At 45.9% G+C, this 20,468-nt stretch overlaps 1 protein-coding gene across 1 annotated transcript in view; it reads right to left on the reverse strand.

Annotated features, from left to right (window-relative positions):
• Positions 1 to 20,468, reverse strand: part of SKIC2 (SKI2 subunit of superkiller complex) — a 213,455-nt gene that overhangs the window by 165,549 nt on the left and 27,438 nt on the right. The window contains exons 2-3 of the mRNA XM_086924568.1: positions 15,876 to 15,997; positions 13,879 to 13,988 (exon numbers count right to left, since the gene is read on the reverse strand). Coding sequence (XP_086780694.1) covers positions 13,879 to 13,988; positions 15,876 to 15,997 — 232 coding nt within the window. The remainder of the gene's footprint in view (positions 1 to 13,878; positions 13,989 to 15,875; positions 15,998 to 20,468) is intronic.

Raw genomic sequence — 20,468 nt, forward strand, 5'->3', positions numbered from 1 at the left:
GGATTACACACCCACCAGACATGTCATTGCCTCACTCTTCCTCAGCATATCAACCCAGGCGTATTAATATCACGATAATAAAGAGGAGGACTCTTCGGAGCCATGTTGAATCTTATCAGTTTCAAATCCACTTACTCAGCATCTAGGGTTGCCATACACCCACTTGACAAGCTACTTTGAATTGTTTCCTCGCTTTCTATTTCACACTACAACGATTCAGAGGAACTTTGAGCCTCTGTTGAGGCACGTTGTCCTGGGAGAAGTGCAGGCCTTAAAGATTTGGAAAAACTGAACCTGCCTTACTAACTCCCACTCTGCGTAAACCGCACTGGGATCAACTCGCAATCCCTGCACAAACAAGCTTGTAGTTAGGGACCCCGCTGGTTAAACTCCGCCCGACCGGTCATCATCACTGAAACGGTGGCACATGTCTTCAGGGATAGATACAGTCATGGCGGGACAGCTGCAGACACAGTGGAGCTGAGTTTTATTATTTACACATTACCCACACCGTTTTTGCTTAAGCAGATCACTTTATTGTCATATAATATGTAAGTGTTTCACAACTTTCGGTTTAGTTTAATTGTATTTTTAGCTTCATTCCGTTACACATACCACTCCCTACAACCACCCGGCCAGCGAGGAAAGCTCTACTATTGAGTAAGGTACGCATAATAAAACAACACTGCCCGTCACACTCTCCCTTCTTCCTCTGATCAACTTGCCTAGTCGTCGTGTGTCGAATGGGCATGTTCTCCACCTCCTTTGAGACTAAACCCCTTTAATGTCCCTTCCTAGCCACAGGGACTTCAATAGGTGTAGTTCCCATTCACAACAAATGCCTGTGAGCGGTCGTCTAGAATGAAATATTTTGCAAATGAAATGTACTGGCCTCCCATTCTGCCCGAACCATTTCCTCGATCACGTGTAACCTGCCTAACCCTCTCTGTGTTCAACACCAGGTCCCTCTCAGACACTATGCAGTGGCATAGCAAGCTATTTCTAGAAAAAGACTGAAAACAGTTCAACCCCTTTCGCTTCTGCCTCAAAGCCCTCATCTACCTCCGTTCTGTCAACGGAAACGAACCTGTCCTTTTCTAAGGCAGAGTCTGTCAGTAAGACTAGACGACTTAGATCTATCGAAAGCGGATTTCTTAACATTGCAAACTCAATGTCATATGGCTCTCTGTTGGATCATCTGCCCCTAGACTCTGGGAACTGTTAGCCACCTATTTGGCAGGATTGTTCGCTGCCATCTGGAATCAGTCCCTGCAGATAACCACGGTGCCTTTAGAGTGGAAAAAGGCTCTAGTGCTCTCTGTATTTAAAAAGCCGCTGGCTGATCCGACAGTACTCGGGAATGTTTGACCTATTTCTCTTCTGGACTTTTCTATTAAAGTTCTGGAAAAGTATGTCAACAATATATTCTAGAATAGGGGGTGTAACCCCCGACCGCTCCCAGTGATGCGAGCCCAGAATACATCGCCTGTCCTCAGCCTAGTCTCTCTTTCTCTCTTTTTTCTTTTTCTCTTGTTTCCTCGCTTTCTCACCTCTTCTCCTTCTTCCTCCTTCTTGATATCTGGTTTATTTATTGTTCTAGAATGTCTTATTTGAAAATTAAACCTGAATGTTCCTGTGTAAAGTTTTGTGCACGATTTTGATTATGGGTATAATGCTGCCTGGCCTCCGGGATGTGTGGCTGAATAGCGGTGTATTTTTTCTACAAATAAAGGTTTTCCAAAAAAAAAACAATATATTCTAGCTTCCTGGAGGAACACAGCTTACTCAGCTTACTAGATGGGTCTCCGTTTGGGTTTCACCCTCTCCATGGAATGGAAGGAGCCTTGGTTACTGAAGAGATGATCTACGTACGCCGGTAGATGAGGGTCACCAGGTAGCTTTGGTACTACTTGACCTGTCAATCATGATGGGCTGCTTACCAGTCTGTCAGAAATAGGAGTAAAAGGTAGCTGCTCTGCAATACCTGGCTTCCTTCTTGTCCCCCTTTTGCTCTGCTTTTAAAACATGGAGTGCCCCAGGGCTCATCACCAAGCCAACATTATTTCATGTATAGTTAAGGCCCTTGGCTAAGCTTATTAGACCTTACAGCCTAAAATGTCTGAATTATGCTGACGCCACTCAACTAATCTTCACTTTGCATTCTACCTCACATTCTCGAATGGCAGCTTTCCATGAATGCACGCAAGATGTTTCGCAGTGGCTTAGAGCTAACTCCTCGAAGTTTGATGGAGACAAGACAGATGTAATAAATGGTCTTTCAGGGTCTCTTTTGAAACCTTTGGCAGCAAAACTTTGGCTAATAGAGAATAGCTTGGATCTGATTACATTCTCTGCCGTTCAGAATTTGGGAGTTTATAAGGAAAATGTATTGTCACTGTGTTAATAAATTATCCTCCACTTGTTTTGGGCTAATGCAGGTACTCTGCCCACTTGTGGTGCAAAGTATTATCTTAAGCAGACTTGAAAATGGCAAAGCCTTATATTTACTTGGACCTAAATATTTTGTAGAACGGCTCCATCACATACAAGCAGCGGCTGCAAAACTGGCTCTCTTCCGCCCATGCTTTTTCTCTACATCAGTGGCTCTGGATTCTCTTCAGTGGCTCCCCATGGCCACGCGTATAAAATGTAAAGCACCGAGCATAGCACAAAGCATTTAATCACCTTGGTCCCCTTCCGCTTCAACATAAGCTGCAATGTTATCTTGCAACTACATTATTATGCTCTGAGAATGCCCATTTCTCAAAGTTCCTCAGTTTAGGAAAGCTCGCCTTGGTGGTAGATCATTTCTGTACAAGCAGTTTGCCTATGTAACAGTATGCTGTACTTTTTTCATTCTATTAGCAATCTCTATGTCTTAGGAAATCCTTGAAGACTTGGATCTATAATCTCTAATGTTCTTACATGTCTGGCTGGGTCTATGTTTAGTTTAGCTTCAGGATGCCTTTTTAGGTGCCAGTTTCGCGCTCTACAATAACATTAATAATAATAATGCGTAGAACTTTGGGCATTAGAGTTCTCTAAACTTGTGGGTAAGAAGCATAATAAAGGGTCGTCAGGACATATGGACAACTTTAATTTGTTTTTAGAGTTTAGCAATCCAATAAGAATGCCTAGGCTCCACAGCTCTACGCAAATGTTTCCAATTCACTTGTACTGCTGTTACCAGGGCTATCGCCAGTTGTTTTCCTCAAGCAGACTTCGGTAATCTACTAGACAGAAACTATTTCCCAGGAGTACTGTCCAGGATTAAACACTCTATTAAGATCAGTTATTACCTCCTCCCAATATCTACCAAGCTTTAGGGTAGTTCAACAAAAGATAAAGTAAAGTCCCCACCGCTCGACAAACAATCAAATATTGAGTGTACTTGGAAACAATCCATCTCCCCACTCTTTATGTGGCCCTACAGCAATACTTCAGGCAGTCAGACATCCAATGCAAATGTATGTGCCCTTTCAAAGTCTGTTTAGTTTATCGTCCTCTAGGTCCCACTTCAGTATGCGAGAGGGATTCTGTTGTTTGGAGGAGCTGAGCAAATTTGGATTAGCTTGTGGTAGCCAACACTGCTAGCCACCACACCCAAACCTAACAAGGTGGTTAACAACTTGGGCTTTCTAATTGATGATGCCTCTTCCCTGCAAGAACAGGTAACTAAGGTTCAAGGGATGTTTTGGGCTGCTAAGTATCCCTCGTAAATTATTCGATGGATTCCAGTAGCATGGAGAAGGAGCATTGTCCAGCCTTGATTGTGAGCAGGCTGGATTATGGTAATGTAATGTACGTGGGCATGGCTGAGTACTTGTTCCCATGGCTGCAGACCATTTAGAATGCAGCGGCAAAACTTGTTTGCAATAAAAGCAACAGGAGTTCATCTTCGGCCTGTCTCAACCAGCTTTGGCCTGTCTCACCCAGCTTCAAAGGCTCCTGGTTCGCAAACAAGTTATTTTCAAACTAATGTGCCACATGCACAGAGCACTGTATGTGAATGGTCCAACAACACTGCTTAATAGAGTTAACTTTAACAAACCCATACAGAACCTTAGGTCAGCTAGTCAGGTTCTAAGATCTTGCAACATAATCAATAAATCTAGAATGGGTGGTTATTCCTTTAATTATTTTTAGCTTCCACCCACTGAAACACGCTCCCCTAGCATCTACGCGCTGTGTGAGATTTGTAGAACTTTTGGAAGAAATCAAAGACATGGTTATATCCACTTTAGGTTCATGATCAGAAATGGTAATAAGGACTAGCCAGGATATCCCTTTTAGGGCGAGTGTGCACTATATAAATACCTAATACAAATAATACAAATACAAGACCCTGATAGATCTAATTGACCCCTCAGCTTTATGAACATCCATCTGAAGTCTTTTTGGCACCATGACTAGTTGAGGACACAAGTAGTCCAGAGGCCATGAGCTCCCTCAAAGCCTACTCTACCATCAGTCTAGAAAAGAAAGTAGCAGGAGCAACTCAAAATGCAATTAAGAGGATCGATCCTCTATTTTTCTCTTGCAACACCATAACAGCCCAGGAGGAGACTTTTTACTCTTGGACTGATAACACATTGCTTCGTTTTTTACATAGATTTTTGGACCCAAATTCCCTTGCTCTTTAACATACTCTAGTAGTCCCACTGTGGAATAAAGTGATGAGCATAAACCTTGGAGCAGTACTCCATTTCAGTCTTCCCTTTTGTAATGGAGATTCCCGTATAACGCTGCTTTCAGAACATGCTGCTTCTCCTATCAGAAGTACACATTAAAGGCTGCCAATGCTTTCAAGGAGGCCTTCCAAACTGTTAAGCTCTTATTCATGCTTCAACTGCACTATGCGGAGGTCCTTCACATTTTTTTTTTTTCCAAACCTCATTTATTGAGAGTTCAAGCAGGATTCGGTACAGCCCTCCACAGTCAGGAGGAGACTGTCAATAACAGACACATAAAAAGCATGGCAGTGAACCCAGAGTTTTAGAAAAACAGTCCCCAAGCCCCTCCCATCCCACCCAACCCCAAAAACGCCCTCCACTACCCCCTCCAACTACCCACCCCTTATCCCACCCTAACCCAGTGCACGTGGTCACTGTTCAGCTACATAAGATGGAAAGCAAAAGCGGTGTCGGCCAACAGCCTAAGGTACGGGATCCACATCAGGGGGCAGTACATCATGGATATCAGCCGGGGGATCAAGGGCCAGGTCCCTGTAGTCCGCCCACCGTTTCCAGATTTTGTAATGTTTCCGGGGACACCCCCTGGCTTCAAAAACAGGTAGTTCCAGGCCCATGAGAAAGTCCAATCCCGCCTTCCATGCACTAAGCGGGGGGGCCGTTCACTCTTCCAGGCCTGGGCCAGATCTCGCTTGGCCACCACCAGTCCCAACAGCAGCAAATGTCGTTTGTAGATGTTACCCCCAACGTTTTCCAGGACATGAAGGTCCTTCACATTTTTACAGCTGAGAAGATTATCAGCCTATTGACTATTCTGGTTTACAACCCGTTGAACTGAGCAGTGTATAATGAGCAGTGTATAATGAGCAGTGTATAATGTGCAATGCACTATCCTTATTGGACTGAAGACATTCTCTCACATCCCTTTTTCATTGTGAGCAGTTTCTGAGGTCTGCCCAAAAAAGAGCTTGAGAGAGAAAAAGCTTTACAGCCACAGAGCACTTTGATGCTGCCAAACAGTTGCAAAACCACAGAACCTGCTAAAATCATGCACCCATGCCTTGCTACATCCTACCCACTTCAGCTGGAAGTTGGCTCCCACCTCTGCTAGACGTAAGCTCCCACCTCTGCTAGACGTAAGCTCCCACCTCTGCTGGAAGTAAGCTCCCACCTCTGCTGGGCGTTGGCCCCCACCTCTGCTGGGCGTTGGCCCCCACCTCTGCTGGGCGTTGGCCCCCACCTCTGCTGGGCGTTGGCCCCCACCTCTGCTGGGCGTTGGCCCCCACCTCTGCTGGGCGTTGGCCCCCACCTCTGCTGGGCGTTGGCCCCCACCTCTGCTGGGCGTTGGCCCCCACCTCTGCTGGAGGTAAGCTCCCACCTCTGCTGGACGTAAGCTCCCACCTCTGCTGGACGTAAGCTCCCACCTCTGCTGGACGTAAGCTCCCACCTCTGCTGGACGTAAGCTCCCACCTCTGCTGGACGTAAGCTCCCACCTCTGCTGGACGTAAGCTCCCACCTCTGCTGGACGTAAGCTCCCACCTCTGCTGGACGTAAGCTCCCACCTCTGCTGGACGTAAGTTCCCACCTCTGCTGGACGTAAGCTCCCACCTCTGCTGGAGGTAAGCTCCCACCTCTGCTGGAGGTAAGCTCCCACCTCTGCTGGAGGTAAGCTCCCACCTCTGCTGGAGGTAAGCTCCCACCTCTGCTGGACGTAAGCTCCCACCTCTGCTGGACGTAAGCTCCCACCTCTGCTGGACGTAAGCTCCCACCTCTGCTGGACGTAAGCTCCCACCTCTGCTGGACGTAAGCTCCCACCTCTGCTGGACGTAAGCTCCCACCTCTGCTGGACGTAAGCTCCCACCTCTCCTTGACGTAAGCTCCCACCTCTCCTTGACGTAAGCTCCCACCTCTCCTTGACGTAAGCTCCCACCTCTCCTTGACGTAAGCTCCCACCTCTCCTTGACGTAAGCTCCCACCTCTCCTTGACGTAAGCTCCCACCTCTCCTTGACGTAAGCTCCCACCTCTCCTTGACGTAAGCTCCCACCTCTGCTGGAAGTAAGCTCCCACCTCTGCTGGAAGTGAGCTCCCACCTCTGCTGGACGTAAGCGCCCACCTCTGCTGGACGTAAGCGCCCACCTCTGCTGGGGTAAGCGCCCACACCTCTGCTGGTGGTAAGCGCGCACACCTCTGCTGGAGGTAAGCGCGCACACCTCTGCTGGAGGTAAGCGCGCCCACCTCTGCTGGAGGTAAGCGCGCCCACCTCTGCTGGAGGTAAGCGCGCCCACCTCTGCTGGAGGTAAGCGCGCCCACCTCTGCTGGAGGTAAGCGCGCCCACCTCTGCTGGAGGTAAGCGCGCCCACCTCTGCTGGAGGTAAGCGCGCCCACCTCTGCTGGAGGTAAGCGCGCCCACCTCTGCTGGAGGTAAGCGCGCCCACCTCTGCTGGAGGTAAGCGCGCCCACCTCTGCTGGAGGTAAGCGCGCCCACCTCTGCTGGAGGTAAGCGCGCCCACCTCTGCTGGAGGTAAGCGCGCCCACCTCTGCTGGAGGTAAGCGCGCCCACCTCTGCTGGAGGTAAGCGCGCCCACCTCTGCTGGAGGTAAGCGTGCCCACCTCTGCTGGAGGTAAGCGCGCCCACCTCTGCTGGAGGTAAGCGCGCCCACCTCAGCTGGAGGTAAGCGCCCACCTCTGCTGGAGGTAAGCTCCCACCTCTGCTGGAGGTAAGCTCCCACCTCTGCTGGAGGTAAGCTCCCACCTCTGCTGGAGGTAAGCTCCCACCTCTGCTGGAGGTAAGCTCCCACCTCTGCTGGAGGTAAGCTCCCACCTCTCCTTGACGCCAGCTCCCACCTCTCCTTGACGCCAGCTCCCACCTCTCCTTGGCGCCAGCTAACACCTCTCCTTGACGTCAGCTCCCACCTCTCCTTGACGTCAGCTCCCACCTCTCCTTGATGTCAGATCCCACCTCTGCTTGACCCTCCCACCTCTGCTGGAGGTAAGCGCCCACCTATGCTGGAGGTAAGCGCTCACCTCTGCCGGAGGTAAGCGCTAACCTCTGCCGGAGGTAAGCGCCCACCTCTGCTGGAGGTAAGCGCCCACCTCTGCTGGAGGTAAGCGCCCACCTCTGCTGGAGGTAAGCGCCCACCTCTGCTGGAGGTAAGCGCCCACCTCTGCTGGAGGTAAGCGCCCACCTCTGCTGGAGGTAAGCTCCCACCTCTGCTGGAGGTAAGCTCCCACCTCTGCTGGAGGTAAGCTCCCACCTCTGCTGGAGGTAAGCTCCCACCTCTGCTGGAGGTAAGCCCCCACCTCTGCTGGAGGTAAGCTTCCACCTCTGCTGGAGGTAAGCTTCCACCTCTGCTGGAGGTAAGCTTCCACCTCTGCTGGAGGTAAGCTTCCACTTCTGCTGGAAGTAGACTCCCACCTCTGCTGGAAGTAGACTCCCACCTCTGCTGGAAGTAGACTCCCACCTCTGCTGGAAGTAGACTCCCACCTCTGCTGGAAGTAGACTCCCACCTCTGCTGGAAGTAGGCTCCCACCTCCGCTGGAAGTAGGCCCCCACCTCTGCTGGAAGTAGGTCCCCACCTCCGCTGGAAGTAGGCCCCCACCTCTGCTGGAAGTAGGCCCCCACCTCTGCTGGAAGTAGGCCCCCACCTCTGCTGGAAGTAGGCCCCCACCTCTGCTGGAAGTAGGTCCCCACCTCTGCTGGAAGTAGGCCCCCACCTCTGCTGGAAGTAGGCTCCACACCTCTGCTGGAAGTAGGCTCCACACCTCTGCTGGAAGTAGGCTCCACACCTGGGGGTGGTAGGGGGGGCCAGGGGGAGGGTGGGGTGTGGTGGAGGGGCAAGCAAGAACAGGATTAATGTAATCTGCTACAGCGATTGTAAATTAGTTGAAGATGATTTTATTTTTGTTTCAATTCTGGATAAAGTAGGGGTGGCTAAACAAAATTGTGACATATATAATGGTGGGAGAACAAAAAATACAAAAGTAAATGGATAAATTAAGGATATGTTCCTGGAATATCTGTGGATTGAACAACAAGCAAAAAAGGGGTATCTGTGCCCAAATTATTCATAGTATGAAAATTGATATCTTGTGCCTACAAGAAACGCATCTGAGTTGGAATAATAGAAAATGGTTTAATGATCTGGGTATGTGCCTTGTGGGGTGTACTAGCCAAGGAGCCACTACTAGGGGGGTGGCAGTACTTATTAGAAAAGGGTTAGGGTCTTGCAACCGTATCAAAACTGATCAGTATGGAAGATGGGTCATATTAGAATTATACATTGATGGCAAACCTTTAACTATTTGCTCAATTTATGGCCCAAATGTTGACGACTCCAACCTCCTTAACTTCTTAAGTGTAGAACTTGCAGGATGGCCTACTCCTTTAGTATTGTGTGGGGATTTTAATATTCATATAGATAGGGACTTTGATTTAACCTCAGAAAATCCTTATATTGGCCTCAAGAGCAAGACCTACAAGGACTAAGAGGCTTAGTTACAGAGTTTGGGCTGGTGGATGTAGGCTTTATTTCGAGAGATGGGTCACCTGGATATACATATTACTCTGCCCCACATCAGAAGTTGGTACGTTTAGACTATTTTTTCAGCTCCATGACATTATTAAACAATATCCTTTTTGAGATTTTTCCGAGATTAATCTCGGACCATAATCCTATACTAATAGAGATCAAATATGGTTATGGCATACCCCGTGAGAGAAACTCCTGGACATTCAAACGCAAACTCCTGGCAGACTCTTTGTATATTGACCATATGTCCATATGGATTAAGGAATTCTTTGATGTTAATCGTGGCACAGCTACCACCCAAATGGTCTGGGACTCTTTTAAGGATGCGGTCCGGGGAGAAACTTTGTCCTATTCTACTAATAAACAAAAGTCCTCCCGAGCCAAACTTGCCACCTATTACAGGGCAGTACAAGAGTGGGAAGCTAAATTAATATCTGCTATTAGTACAGCTCAAGATACGGAGCATATTAAAGCAAGATTGGCTATTCATAAGTCCAGGCTGTACGAGATCTATGCAAGGAAACTTGCTGAACAGGTTGCAGTATCTCGCTCACAAATTTATGAGATGGGGGAAACGACAGGACGGATATTGGCTAAGAGACTCAGACAGCAGGAAATATTCAATAATGTGAAGGAGATCCAAGATGATTCGGGTCAGATCTATAGTCAACTAGAAGATATTTTGGAGACCTTTCGCTTATTTTATAGCAAACTTTACAGGGAGGAAGATATCTCATATTATTCAGAGACATTGCTAAATTTTTGCGGGTCGGATAATATTTCAAAATTAACTGATGCTCAAGCTATAGCTTTAGAGGCCGAAATTTCATGGGAGGAAATAGAAATGGCTATTCTCTCTCTGGCTACCGGGAAAGCTACAGGGCCAGATGGTATACCCTTAGAATTTTATAGAGTGTTTAGAGCCCTCTTAAAACAAGATTTATTGCAAACATGTGTAGAAGCACAAAATGCGGTAGCACCTCCATCATGGAGTCATTCTATAATAATGGCATTCTTAAAGAAAGACAAACCCCCTCTTCTTCCCTCGTCGTTTAGACCGATATCGCTTATAAATGCTGATAGCAAGATCTTCTCGAAGATCTTAGCCTCTCGTATATCAAGGGTAATCTCTACAATAGTCTCGCCGGGTCAATAAGGCTTTATTCCTGGTCGGGACACCTCAGATCACGTTAGGCGTGTAATTACTTTAATGGACAGAGCTGAGGCGACGAGCAGTGACCTTGGTATTACCCTGTTGGATGCCGAGAAGGCATTCGACAGGGTAGCCTGGCCATATCAGTGGGAGATGCTAGCAATTAAAGGTTTTGGCCCCAGGATCATCTCGGCCATAAAAGTGCTATATGTATCACCTACATCTTGCATAAAACTGGGTTAAAAAAATCTGATTTTTTTTTCCATTTCTAGAGGTACCCGCCAGGGTTGCCCTGCTTCTCCACTTTTGTTTGCGTTGTATTTAGACATATTTTTAAATAAACTGAATTCAGCACCGGGGATCCCACCTGTCACAGTAGCGAATACAAATTATAGGGCGCTTGCATACGCTGACGATATAGTGGTGCTTACAACCAGTCTTCAGGAAGCCTTGCCAGTTATAGAAGATCTTGCTACTCGCTTTGGGGTATTCTCTGGCTACAAGTTGAATATAGCCAAGACTCAAAACTTATTCATAGGCCAGACACCCCCTTCATCGATCCCAGTGGTTTCGGTAGCAACGTATTTGGGCATTAAAATTACCTCTCCTATTTCAGATATCCCAGCTATGAATTTTAACCCGATTTTTCAAAAAGCAAATGCTACACTTGAACGGAATGACCATTTTCATTTATCCTTATTTGGCCGAAATAATGTACTGAAAATGACAATACTCTCTAAGTTTCTTTACATGTATCGTTCTATCCCACTTGAATTCCCCCTGATGTTCTTTAAGCAATTAGAAAGGATGACATCTAAGTTTATATGGAGCTATAAGAAACCTCGCAGATCCTATAAAAAGATGGTTTTACCCAAATCTAGGGGGGGTGGGGTATCCCGTACTTTTTGTATTATTATGTTGCATCGGTCTTACAGTTTATTTCCCCTTTGATTATTGGTGAAAAAGTAAGGATCCCACAGAGTCAATCTCCCTCCATCTATGAACTAATAATGGGCGAAGAATGTCGTGGATGTTTCTTAAAAAATATAGAGCCAAGTTATTACAAAAAAACTAAATTTAAGACGCTGAAAGCAGCCTTCCGAGTTTGGAAGATAGTTTGGCAACTTTTGGGAATTAGGAAACTCTCGATATATACACCCTTTAATGCCCGTAAACTATTTCCATCTGTGTTTCAAGATCTGGCAATGGTTCGATGGTGAAATAAAGGAATACAAGGGGTGAATGATCTATGGCAGAATAATCGGCTTCTTACTTTCCTGGAGCTTACAACTAGATATAATCTCTCAAATCAGGACTATTTTAAATATCTACAAATACATAGCTTTTTTAACTCCCTGTCACCAGTGGAAGTCTCAGGTATTACCAGGTTTTCATTGATTGATGATCTGTTTAACAAAAAGAGGATTGGATATTATTATAGAGCTCTTCTGACATTATGCCCTGACGATTTAGAAATTCACGCCTCAGGGTGGGCCGAGAAGTTAGGGGTGGCAACTATTTGTCTAGAAGAATCAATTGCACCTGCTAATACTGTGTTGGTCACTGGCAGAGCCCGCACACAGCACTACATGGCTCTTTATGACCTATATTATACACCGCTAAAAATTTCAAAATGGGGTGTGACGGTGGGCATAACATGTAACAGGTGTGGGCTCCACGCTGCTGATTCGCTGCATATGTTTTTTGTATGTCCGCAGCTAGTCCCCTTTATAGAGGCAATTCAGACCTTTTTGACTAAAGTGCTAGGGTACTCCCTTAAGTTAACGGGGGAACATGTCTTAATGGGAGTAACCTCTGAAGTCCTACTCGAGGGGCACAAAGGGCTCATATTTATATCTATGGCTATAATGAGAGCATGTATTACTCAAGAATGGATTAGCTCTTCCCCCCCTCCATTTGAAGCATGGAGAGCTCGTCTATTAGCTGCATATAATATAGAGACAGCTATATATAGTACAAAAGGTAAAAAGAAAAGAATGCTGGGAATGAAGATCTGGGACCCAATTCGGCAATGGATTCAGGGGGAGCTGATTTGATAATTATAATTTTATACTGCATTTAGTTCCCGATAAATTTGACTGGGATATACTTACTGATGATAGTCTGGTCATTATTGTGGCTTCACAAATTTTTGATTTGATTGGTTAATATTATTGAAATAATCCTGTATTGCTTGCAAAAAAATAAATGTAAAAAATGATAATAAAAAAAAAAGAAAAAAAGCAACAAAATAAAAAAGGAAGTAGGCTCCACACCTCTGCTGGAAGTAGGCTCCACACCTCTGCTGGAAGTAGGCTCCCACCTCTGCTGGAGCTAAGCTCCCACCTCTGCTGGAAGTAGGCTCCCACCTCTGCTGGAAGTAGGCTCCCACCTCTGCTGGAAGTAGGCTCCCACCTCTGCTGGAAGTAGGCTCCCACCTCTGCTGGAAGTAGACTCCCACCTCTGCTGGAAGTAGGTTCCCACCTCTGCTGGAAGTAGGGTCCCACCTCTGCTGGAAGTAGGGTCCCACCTCTGCTGGAAGTAGGGTCCCACCTCTGCTGGAAGTAGGGTCCCACCTCTGCTTGGCGTAAGCTCCCACCTCTGCTTGGCGTAAGCTCCCACCTCTGCTTGACGTAAGCTCCCACCTCTGCTTGACGTAAGCTCCCACCTCTGCTTGACGTAAGCTCCCACCTCTGCTTGACGTAAGCTCCCACCTCTGCTTGACGTAAGCTCCCACCTCTGCTTGACGTAAGCTCCCACCTCTGCTTGACGTAAGCTCCCACCTCTGCTTGACGTAAGCTCCCACCTCTGCTTGACGTAAGCTCCCACCTCTGCTTGACGTAAGCTCCCACCTCTGCTTGACGTAAGCTCCCACCTCTGCTTGACGTAAGCTCCCACCTCTGCTTGACGTAAGCTCCCACCTCTGCTTGACGTAAGCTCCCACCTCTGCTTGATGTAAGCTCCCACCTCTGCTTGACGTAGGCTCCCACCTCTGCTTGACGTAGGCTCCCACCTTTGCTTGACGTAAGCTCCCACCTCTGCTTGACGTAAGCTCCCACCTCTGCTTGACGTAAGCTCCCACCTCTGCTTGACGTAAGCTCTCATTTCTGCTGGATGTTGGTTGCAAGAGTACAGGATCTATGCAGCTGGTGGTGCACACAAGAACATACACACCCCCTTCTTCTGATACGTGGCCTTGTCTGTGCATCTCACTGCCACACTGCCGGTTACTGCTGGAGGGCAGGCCCCTTTTCCTCTGGTTGTGCCTCAATCCCACACAACTACTTCTGTCTCAACCACTTCTTACACAGTCAGAGATGGTAAAGACAGAGACTTTATTCATTAGAACTTGGGAGTAAAAGGTGATTGTTTCTATCTTGGAACCTACTGTGTTGCAAGCACCACCGGCTATGATGCCCATTCTTCATTCACTATTTGGGACTATAAACAACGCATCCCACCAAATGCGACACTGTCAGGCACACTCCTAGTCTTGTCACTCACCTCTGAGACTTCTCGAAGTGGTGGATAGGAAGCCATTCGGGATCAGACAAGTATCGCTGTTCTGTCTCTGTAAGGATGTCCACAGCATAGGGTGGGAGGCCGTTGGGAAGCTGTATGGAGAGGTGACAGTAAATGTGTCTGTGTGGGTAAACCACAGTAAACTATTGTAAAACTGGAGCCCACAGATAAGTAGACAGACATGGGCCGGTCGGCACATGAACAACCCAACAGATTCACTGGTCCAGAAAGTAAATCTGACATCTTCTCTTGGCAGGATCCAAACACAAGATCAGAGGATTCATTTGTAAACAAACTCACGCCTTCAATGAAATAATAATTGCCCATATTCAGCTATCCTCGGCAAAAAAAATCACTTCAAGGCAAACATGTCAAAGATTAAAGCACTACTATCAACACTTGCACAAGCACAAAACACCCAGGAAAAAGTTCAAAGTAATTTTTTGTTCATAACTGAACCGAAGGGTGGGGGTGGGGGGGGGGGGGGGGGGGGTTTAAATGTCCGTTATACTTGGCTGCTGCTTTTGGAAGGGGGGAGGAGGGAGGTCAGAGGATAGACCGACCTCTAGAACTATACCACTATGCTTTATGACTACATGATTTGGTTTTTATTATTATATTTTTTACTGGCATTGGTTGCACACCTGTATCATGTTATTGTGTGAAACTTCAAATAAAGTTTTTAAAAAAATAAAAATAAAAATTGTTCATAAATAGTCTGAGATGGCAAAGGTGGCTAAGAGCAGCAAGGGAGTTTGAGTAGTAAACTTAACAGGTATTTATCTGGGAGTGGTGCTGTGGTTATGTTTGATCACTAGGAACACAGGAGTCCAGATGCTGAAACACTCATGGTGATGGGAGGAGAAGGAGGTAGGTGTGTTTTTTATCAGTGGTCGAAGAGGGTTTGGTTTGCAAAAGGTGAGAGTCCTGAAGAAGACATCAGGATCCATAAGGTGTTCATCCGGTGAAACACGCCTCTTTGAGACAATCTATGTCTCAGTAATGGCTGTTTAGTGGTGGAGAGAAAGGAGATTCAAAGTTGGTGATAAAGGTTGCTTTACTGCAGACAGTTTCTGTGTTGTAAGGTTGGTGTCTTTGAAATTGAGGGTTTGTAGAGAGTTCACTCTGGAAAGAGTGATATTGTGAGTGATGGTGACTTGCCCAGCTGGAAGTTTGTGTAAAATCGGTGTCCACTGTGGCTTGTACTGGAGCAATGCTTGTAACAGAAGGTCAACAGGTGATGTTAAAGGCTTATGGTCCCATGAGGTGGATGATGGGGTTTCAATTCCCTGCCCAGTCAAAGGCATCTGATTCTAGGGAGAGTAGCCACGGGTGGCTAGCAAGTGAAAAACAAGGTCAAGTGACCACCCAGGAAACTAAAGTGCCCACACAACCTACACGAAAATAAAATGTGCTTCCAGCTTATAAAGAAAAAGTGAAACTTCTAATGAAGGCCTCTACTTCTCTTACAGCCTCCAATTCCTTCAGATAGAAGAAAGGGATCTCTGTGTCGGCAGCACCTTCTCTGCACTACCACCTGACATTTCAGAAATGGTTGGACTAGGGAACCAGCAATCTGCCTGATATGAAGACGCCAAGACTTTAACTCATGATGGAAAATACAGAAATCAACAATGAGCATACACTTGGTCCTTCAAGGCGCCTGCTTCAGGGATCCATGTCTAAGCGGCAAGTCACAGATTAAGACCCATGGACTCCAAGCACACCCTGCATTCCTCGGATATTGATAAAATGAGAATTACACTGCTGGGTTCAAAGTAATGACTGTTACATACATCACTTGGAGACTCTGGTCTCATTTTGACATTTTACAAAGAAAAACTAATTGCCATTAAGTTCAAATTTGAGACACTCAGAGTAGGAACAGTTTCAGGTTCACACTCAACACACGGGAAGCATCCTAAATATGTTCCACTGTTCATCGTGCAGAGCGCAGTGATCAGAAAAAATGCACTCACCGTAGAAAGAGGGTAAATGGCACCATTTCGCTCCTCGGGCTCTGTGATGAGCTCAAACCGCCCTGCACAACCGACTTCGAGGATGGTGAGGGGCAAATCCAAGGGGTCCCTCGGGGGGAGCTCTGCAAGGAGGAAATATAATAAACAAATGCTGGAGCTGGGTAGATGGCTCTGAAGTGGTACACTGGCAGGAAGAGAATCACAGAAAACAACAAAATGTCAAGAAAAGGGTCACCTGTTCTTTTGTGAGGAGTTAAAAAGAATTTTTCGCTGACATTCACAGTCTCAGCTGACCCTGCATGTGATTCCTGCAGTCTCTGATTTGCCCCTCCACCTATTTGGGAACCTAACCCCAAGTTTATAGGATATTTTTCGGTCCTGAATTAGGGTCATATACAAGAGACCTTTGTTTTCTCTCTGCTAATTGGAGGTTCTCTTGGATTGCACCACAGGGCTCTCCACTCTTCTGTCCCATTTAACAAGCTTCTCATGATCTCCTGTGCATTTATGTTTTGCAAGGCCAACCTCCAATAAACTCCACCTCTCCCACTACTAAACTGTCCCCTTGGCACTGTTTACCCTAGTTACTAATTGTTATGCCATAATCATCGTTTCCTCCTTCATTATGAATTCATTAATTCATTTTAGTGATGCGCTGCACAGTTTGCCACGTTGTAATGCAGCAGAGAGTATAGATGACAGTCACTTGGTAAAGAAAATTCCTTTCCAGGCGATCTAAGGATCTAAGCTGTGGCCCAGTCGAAATCAGCATTGTGTTTCTGATCTGCACTGGAGTGTTCGAAGAAGGGCCCCAGCCCTTTTTAGTGGAGAGCAGACCAGATGTTTTGTTGCTGAATGTGAAGACTGCTCTGAATAGACTTTTTTAATTGCATTATTCCTGCCACATTAGGTAGATTCCTCAAATCTGGTTGAAACATGTTCAAGAGCTGGGCGCCCACAACTTGGGATAACCTGTCTTCATGGTCTTGCGGTTCAGTCGCAGTTACGTCAGCAAGACTGCATTACTGGACTTGAGGTGCAACCAGTGAGTGGCGATTTCATTCTTTCATTGTAGAACTCAGTGATGCCATAGAATGACATCACTGAGAGATTCTCTGAAAAGAGTCAGTTGATGAAGCTGGAGGTTGCTGTACACTTGTGAAGACGTACTTCTATGAATAAAGGCTTTTATTTATTAACCACTGCATCTGTGGTTACTACATTTTATGGCGACGAGGATGTGGTTACTACACAGTATAGTTCTAAAATCGATACTCAAGATATTTCGGGCCATCAGTAATATAAAGATTACTTTCAATGTAATTTTCAGAGTCACAGCCAATACAGATCTTTGAGGGTGGTGATATATGAGACTATTTCTTTATTTTGAGACACATTCTGGCTGCTTGTTTCTGTAGCCTCTGAAGTTTCTAAATCTCTTTCTTTGGTATTCTAGCAAAAGCAATATTGCAATAATTGAGTCAAGACGACATCAAACCTCTGGTCACTGTACTGCAGTGAGACAGCAGTTGCAGAACCAGCATCGTTCACAGCAACACAGAGACTAGTGTTGGTCATTTTCACTACTGCTAAGATTTGATGGTCCACTGGAAGCTCAGAATCAAGCCATACATGGGTGTTTTTTACTGATAAAGTATGAATTGAGTGGTTCCCAGCTCTTTCAGCCACAATAAAGGAAGACTGTGGTACAATGCAACTCAAATTTATAATATTTTGACCCATTCAAGCAGAGACTTCCTTCATCCACCAGTACAGGTTGATGAAGGCAGGAGTTGATCTGCTTATTTATCTTTATTTTTGTAGTTTTGGTAATGTGCATACATGGCCTAAAGGTATTCAGATGCTTTACAAGAGCGCAGGAACTACGTTTTGGTTAACAGACATCACAAAACAACCTATTACACTAGGAACAAGGAACCCACAGTTAATACCAGCTCATAGTAGTTTAAGATATAGATTCGGCAGGTTTGGGGAGAGGAGAGAGCTCTATGGGACCCAATGATTTAGGTTGGGTTTGCCCGAGACAGAGCTCCCCATTTTCACTGTCTGTGAGCCCTCGTACAAATAGGAGTTAAACCACTTAGAACTGTCCCATCGATGCCCATCTATTCCTTCACGATGATGATCAGAGCAAGGATGTAGATTGTAGAGTAGGCAGCCGAACGGTTCAGGAGCTCAAGTAGACAGAGTTCCGAGAGTCTAGGATTTTCCTATAATTGAAAGAGTACACTAATCATGCTTGTTCATTATTAAGCATTGCATTCATATTTTGAAACAGATTATGCAGAATAAACTGCATGTAACACGTTTTCAATAAAAGATTTACCCTTCATCACTCTCTAAGTATGATAGTGTTTAACAAACGTTTGAGCTGAAGCCCAAGTGGCTGCTTGATAAATTATAGTGGTTCTGCCCAAGAGGTTGCTCCCCTTTACCCCCAGTAGATCTTTCCTTTGCCTAATGAACATGCCAAAACACTAACTGATCTAATCTATCTACTCAACTAATACAGAATGCATTCTGATCCTAGTTAACTCATCCAAAAGTCACAAAGAAATATTCTGATTTCCTATACCTCACAGGCCTCTGAAACTAATTCTCAACTTCCCTCTTAAAATCCAATACATGAGTGGGTTCTTCCTCATTAGAAGATGGAGAAAGAAAAAATACAGGTAGTAAATCTGCTGCTCCCTATACACCTTGGAAGCTACCTTAGGGCCACAAGCTTGATAATGTTTAAACAAAACTATACTGCAGGATCTTTAAAAATTGGAGGTTTACTTAGAGAGGTGCCAAGCTCACCATCATCCTTGCTGAGGAGATCGCTACTAAAAATGACGGCTTTAAAGACACGTTTTTTAATTCGAGAGAAATAAGAGGTTGAAAGGGTATTCCCTGCAGAGCGTTAAGGCCCAGAGACAAATCTTATGGTGCAACATCAGGTCTAGAAATAAAAATAACTTTTCAAAAGCCTCCTCGCCAAATTAAAATCCTTACAAGAACCATACCAAGGCTCTCTAAATCCTCCGACACCTGCCACTGTGCCTTCATTGTTGTGACAGCCAACTGTTTTTGAAAAATATCCAGCAAAAACTGCAAAAAAACAACAATCTGACACGCAATAGTTGACAGAGATCTAGAGGAACACCATCCCTGGAAATTCCCGCAGTGTTTGTTGTTAGATTTCAAAGTAGAGGGCGTGTGGAACTCTGAATAATTTCTGCTATATTTTTTAGCACTCCTTTCCTTCTAAACCCAACCCTCTAAAACCTCCAGATCGAGAGGGTCAGTTTCTGAAGACACACACCACTGATCTGAGAGCATAGGGAGACAACGGATTCTCCACAGAGGAAGAGAGGCTATGGACTTTAGGAGCAGAAACCATGAGTGACAGAGCAAACGAGATTACCTAAATGACCTCTGCTACTTACCTATGCACCATTGTAAGAAGGAAAGGTATGTGTGAAATATGAGAAATTGCATACAGCAGCTGAGAAGGCCCCATCCTGATACTGAGAAGAACCTCTGTAATGGAGTGTCCTATCTTTAAGGAAAAAGGTCTAAGAATGGTTCACCAAGCCTTTGGCATATCTGGGAGAACACAAGCAGGGTGAAAGAAAGATCGGGCGAAAATAAGAAGGCTCTGCTTAGCCTGTCTTTCCTCCACCCTGATGTGAGTTACCTTCAGGGAAAGAGGATTCTCGACCCAACCTCCAATCTTCTGTGCCAGCAGATTGAAATGCAGATCTGAGTCTGTTCACACAGAAGGAAGCGACAGGGAGGTAGCTGCTTCCGCCATCTAGCAGCCTTACTTTGGAATGCCATTCCCTTACCGATCAGGCAGAGCAAGGACTTACTCACCTTTCGTAAAGGATTAAAAACATGGCTGTTCTCTCAAGCTTACCATTAAGCCACTATTAGCTCGGTGTTATGTTGGACTGATCCCTCACCTCTTCTATAGCGCCATGAAGCCCACTGGCGTACGAGCGCTTTATAAATTGATTTTAACATAACATAACATAACATAATTCTGCTGGTGTGTTGTCTATCCTGATACATACTGCCAAGACTGGCAGTCTAGCAATGGAGGATCAGCCTGGCAAGTTCTCTAGAATGCCCAACTTGGAAGTACAACCTTAGTATGGTAGCCGGAGCATTTTGCCCCTCTCATGGCTTGACCCCCGACTTGCTGGTTCAAGACTCCTGGAGCTTTATACACACTGTCCTTCATGAACCATATCTTCCTGATGCTCACATGCTTTTTTGCTGTTTTGTGCGCATTGTCATTTGAGGAACGTTCTCTCGGGCCCCCACTTTCTGAACCGGTATTTGATATGATTTCGACTGGAAGTGCGCTGGGTTCCTGCTAGCCAGATATCTTTCCCAGAACTGTGCAATTGTACCCCCAAGTGGCAATATCTTTAGCACCCCCAGCAAGTACCTAGTAAATGGTACCACTGGGGCAAGGAGTCTAAAGACTCCTTGCCCAGTGTAGCACAAATGATGCCACCCTAAAGGGCCCCTTACCAAACAAATAGATTGCTACTGCAGGCTGCCTGTGTTGGTGCAGAT

This window comes from Lissotriton vulgaris, chromosome 5 (genome assembly GCF_964263255.1).
Source record: "Lissotriton vulgaris chromosome 5, aLisVul1.2, whole genome shotgun sequence".
Lineage (NCBI taxonomy): Eukaryota > Metazoa > Chordata > Amphibia > Caudata > Salamandridae > Lissotriton > Lissotriton vulgaris.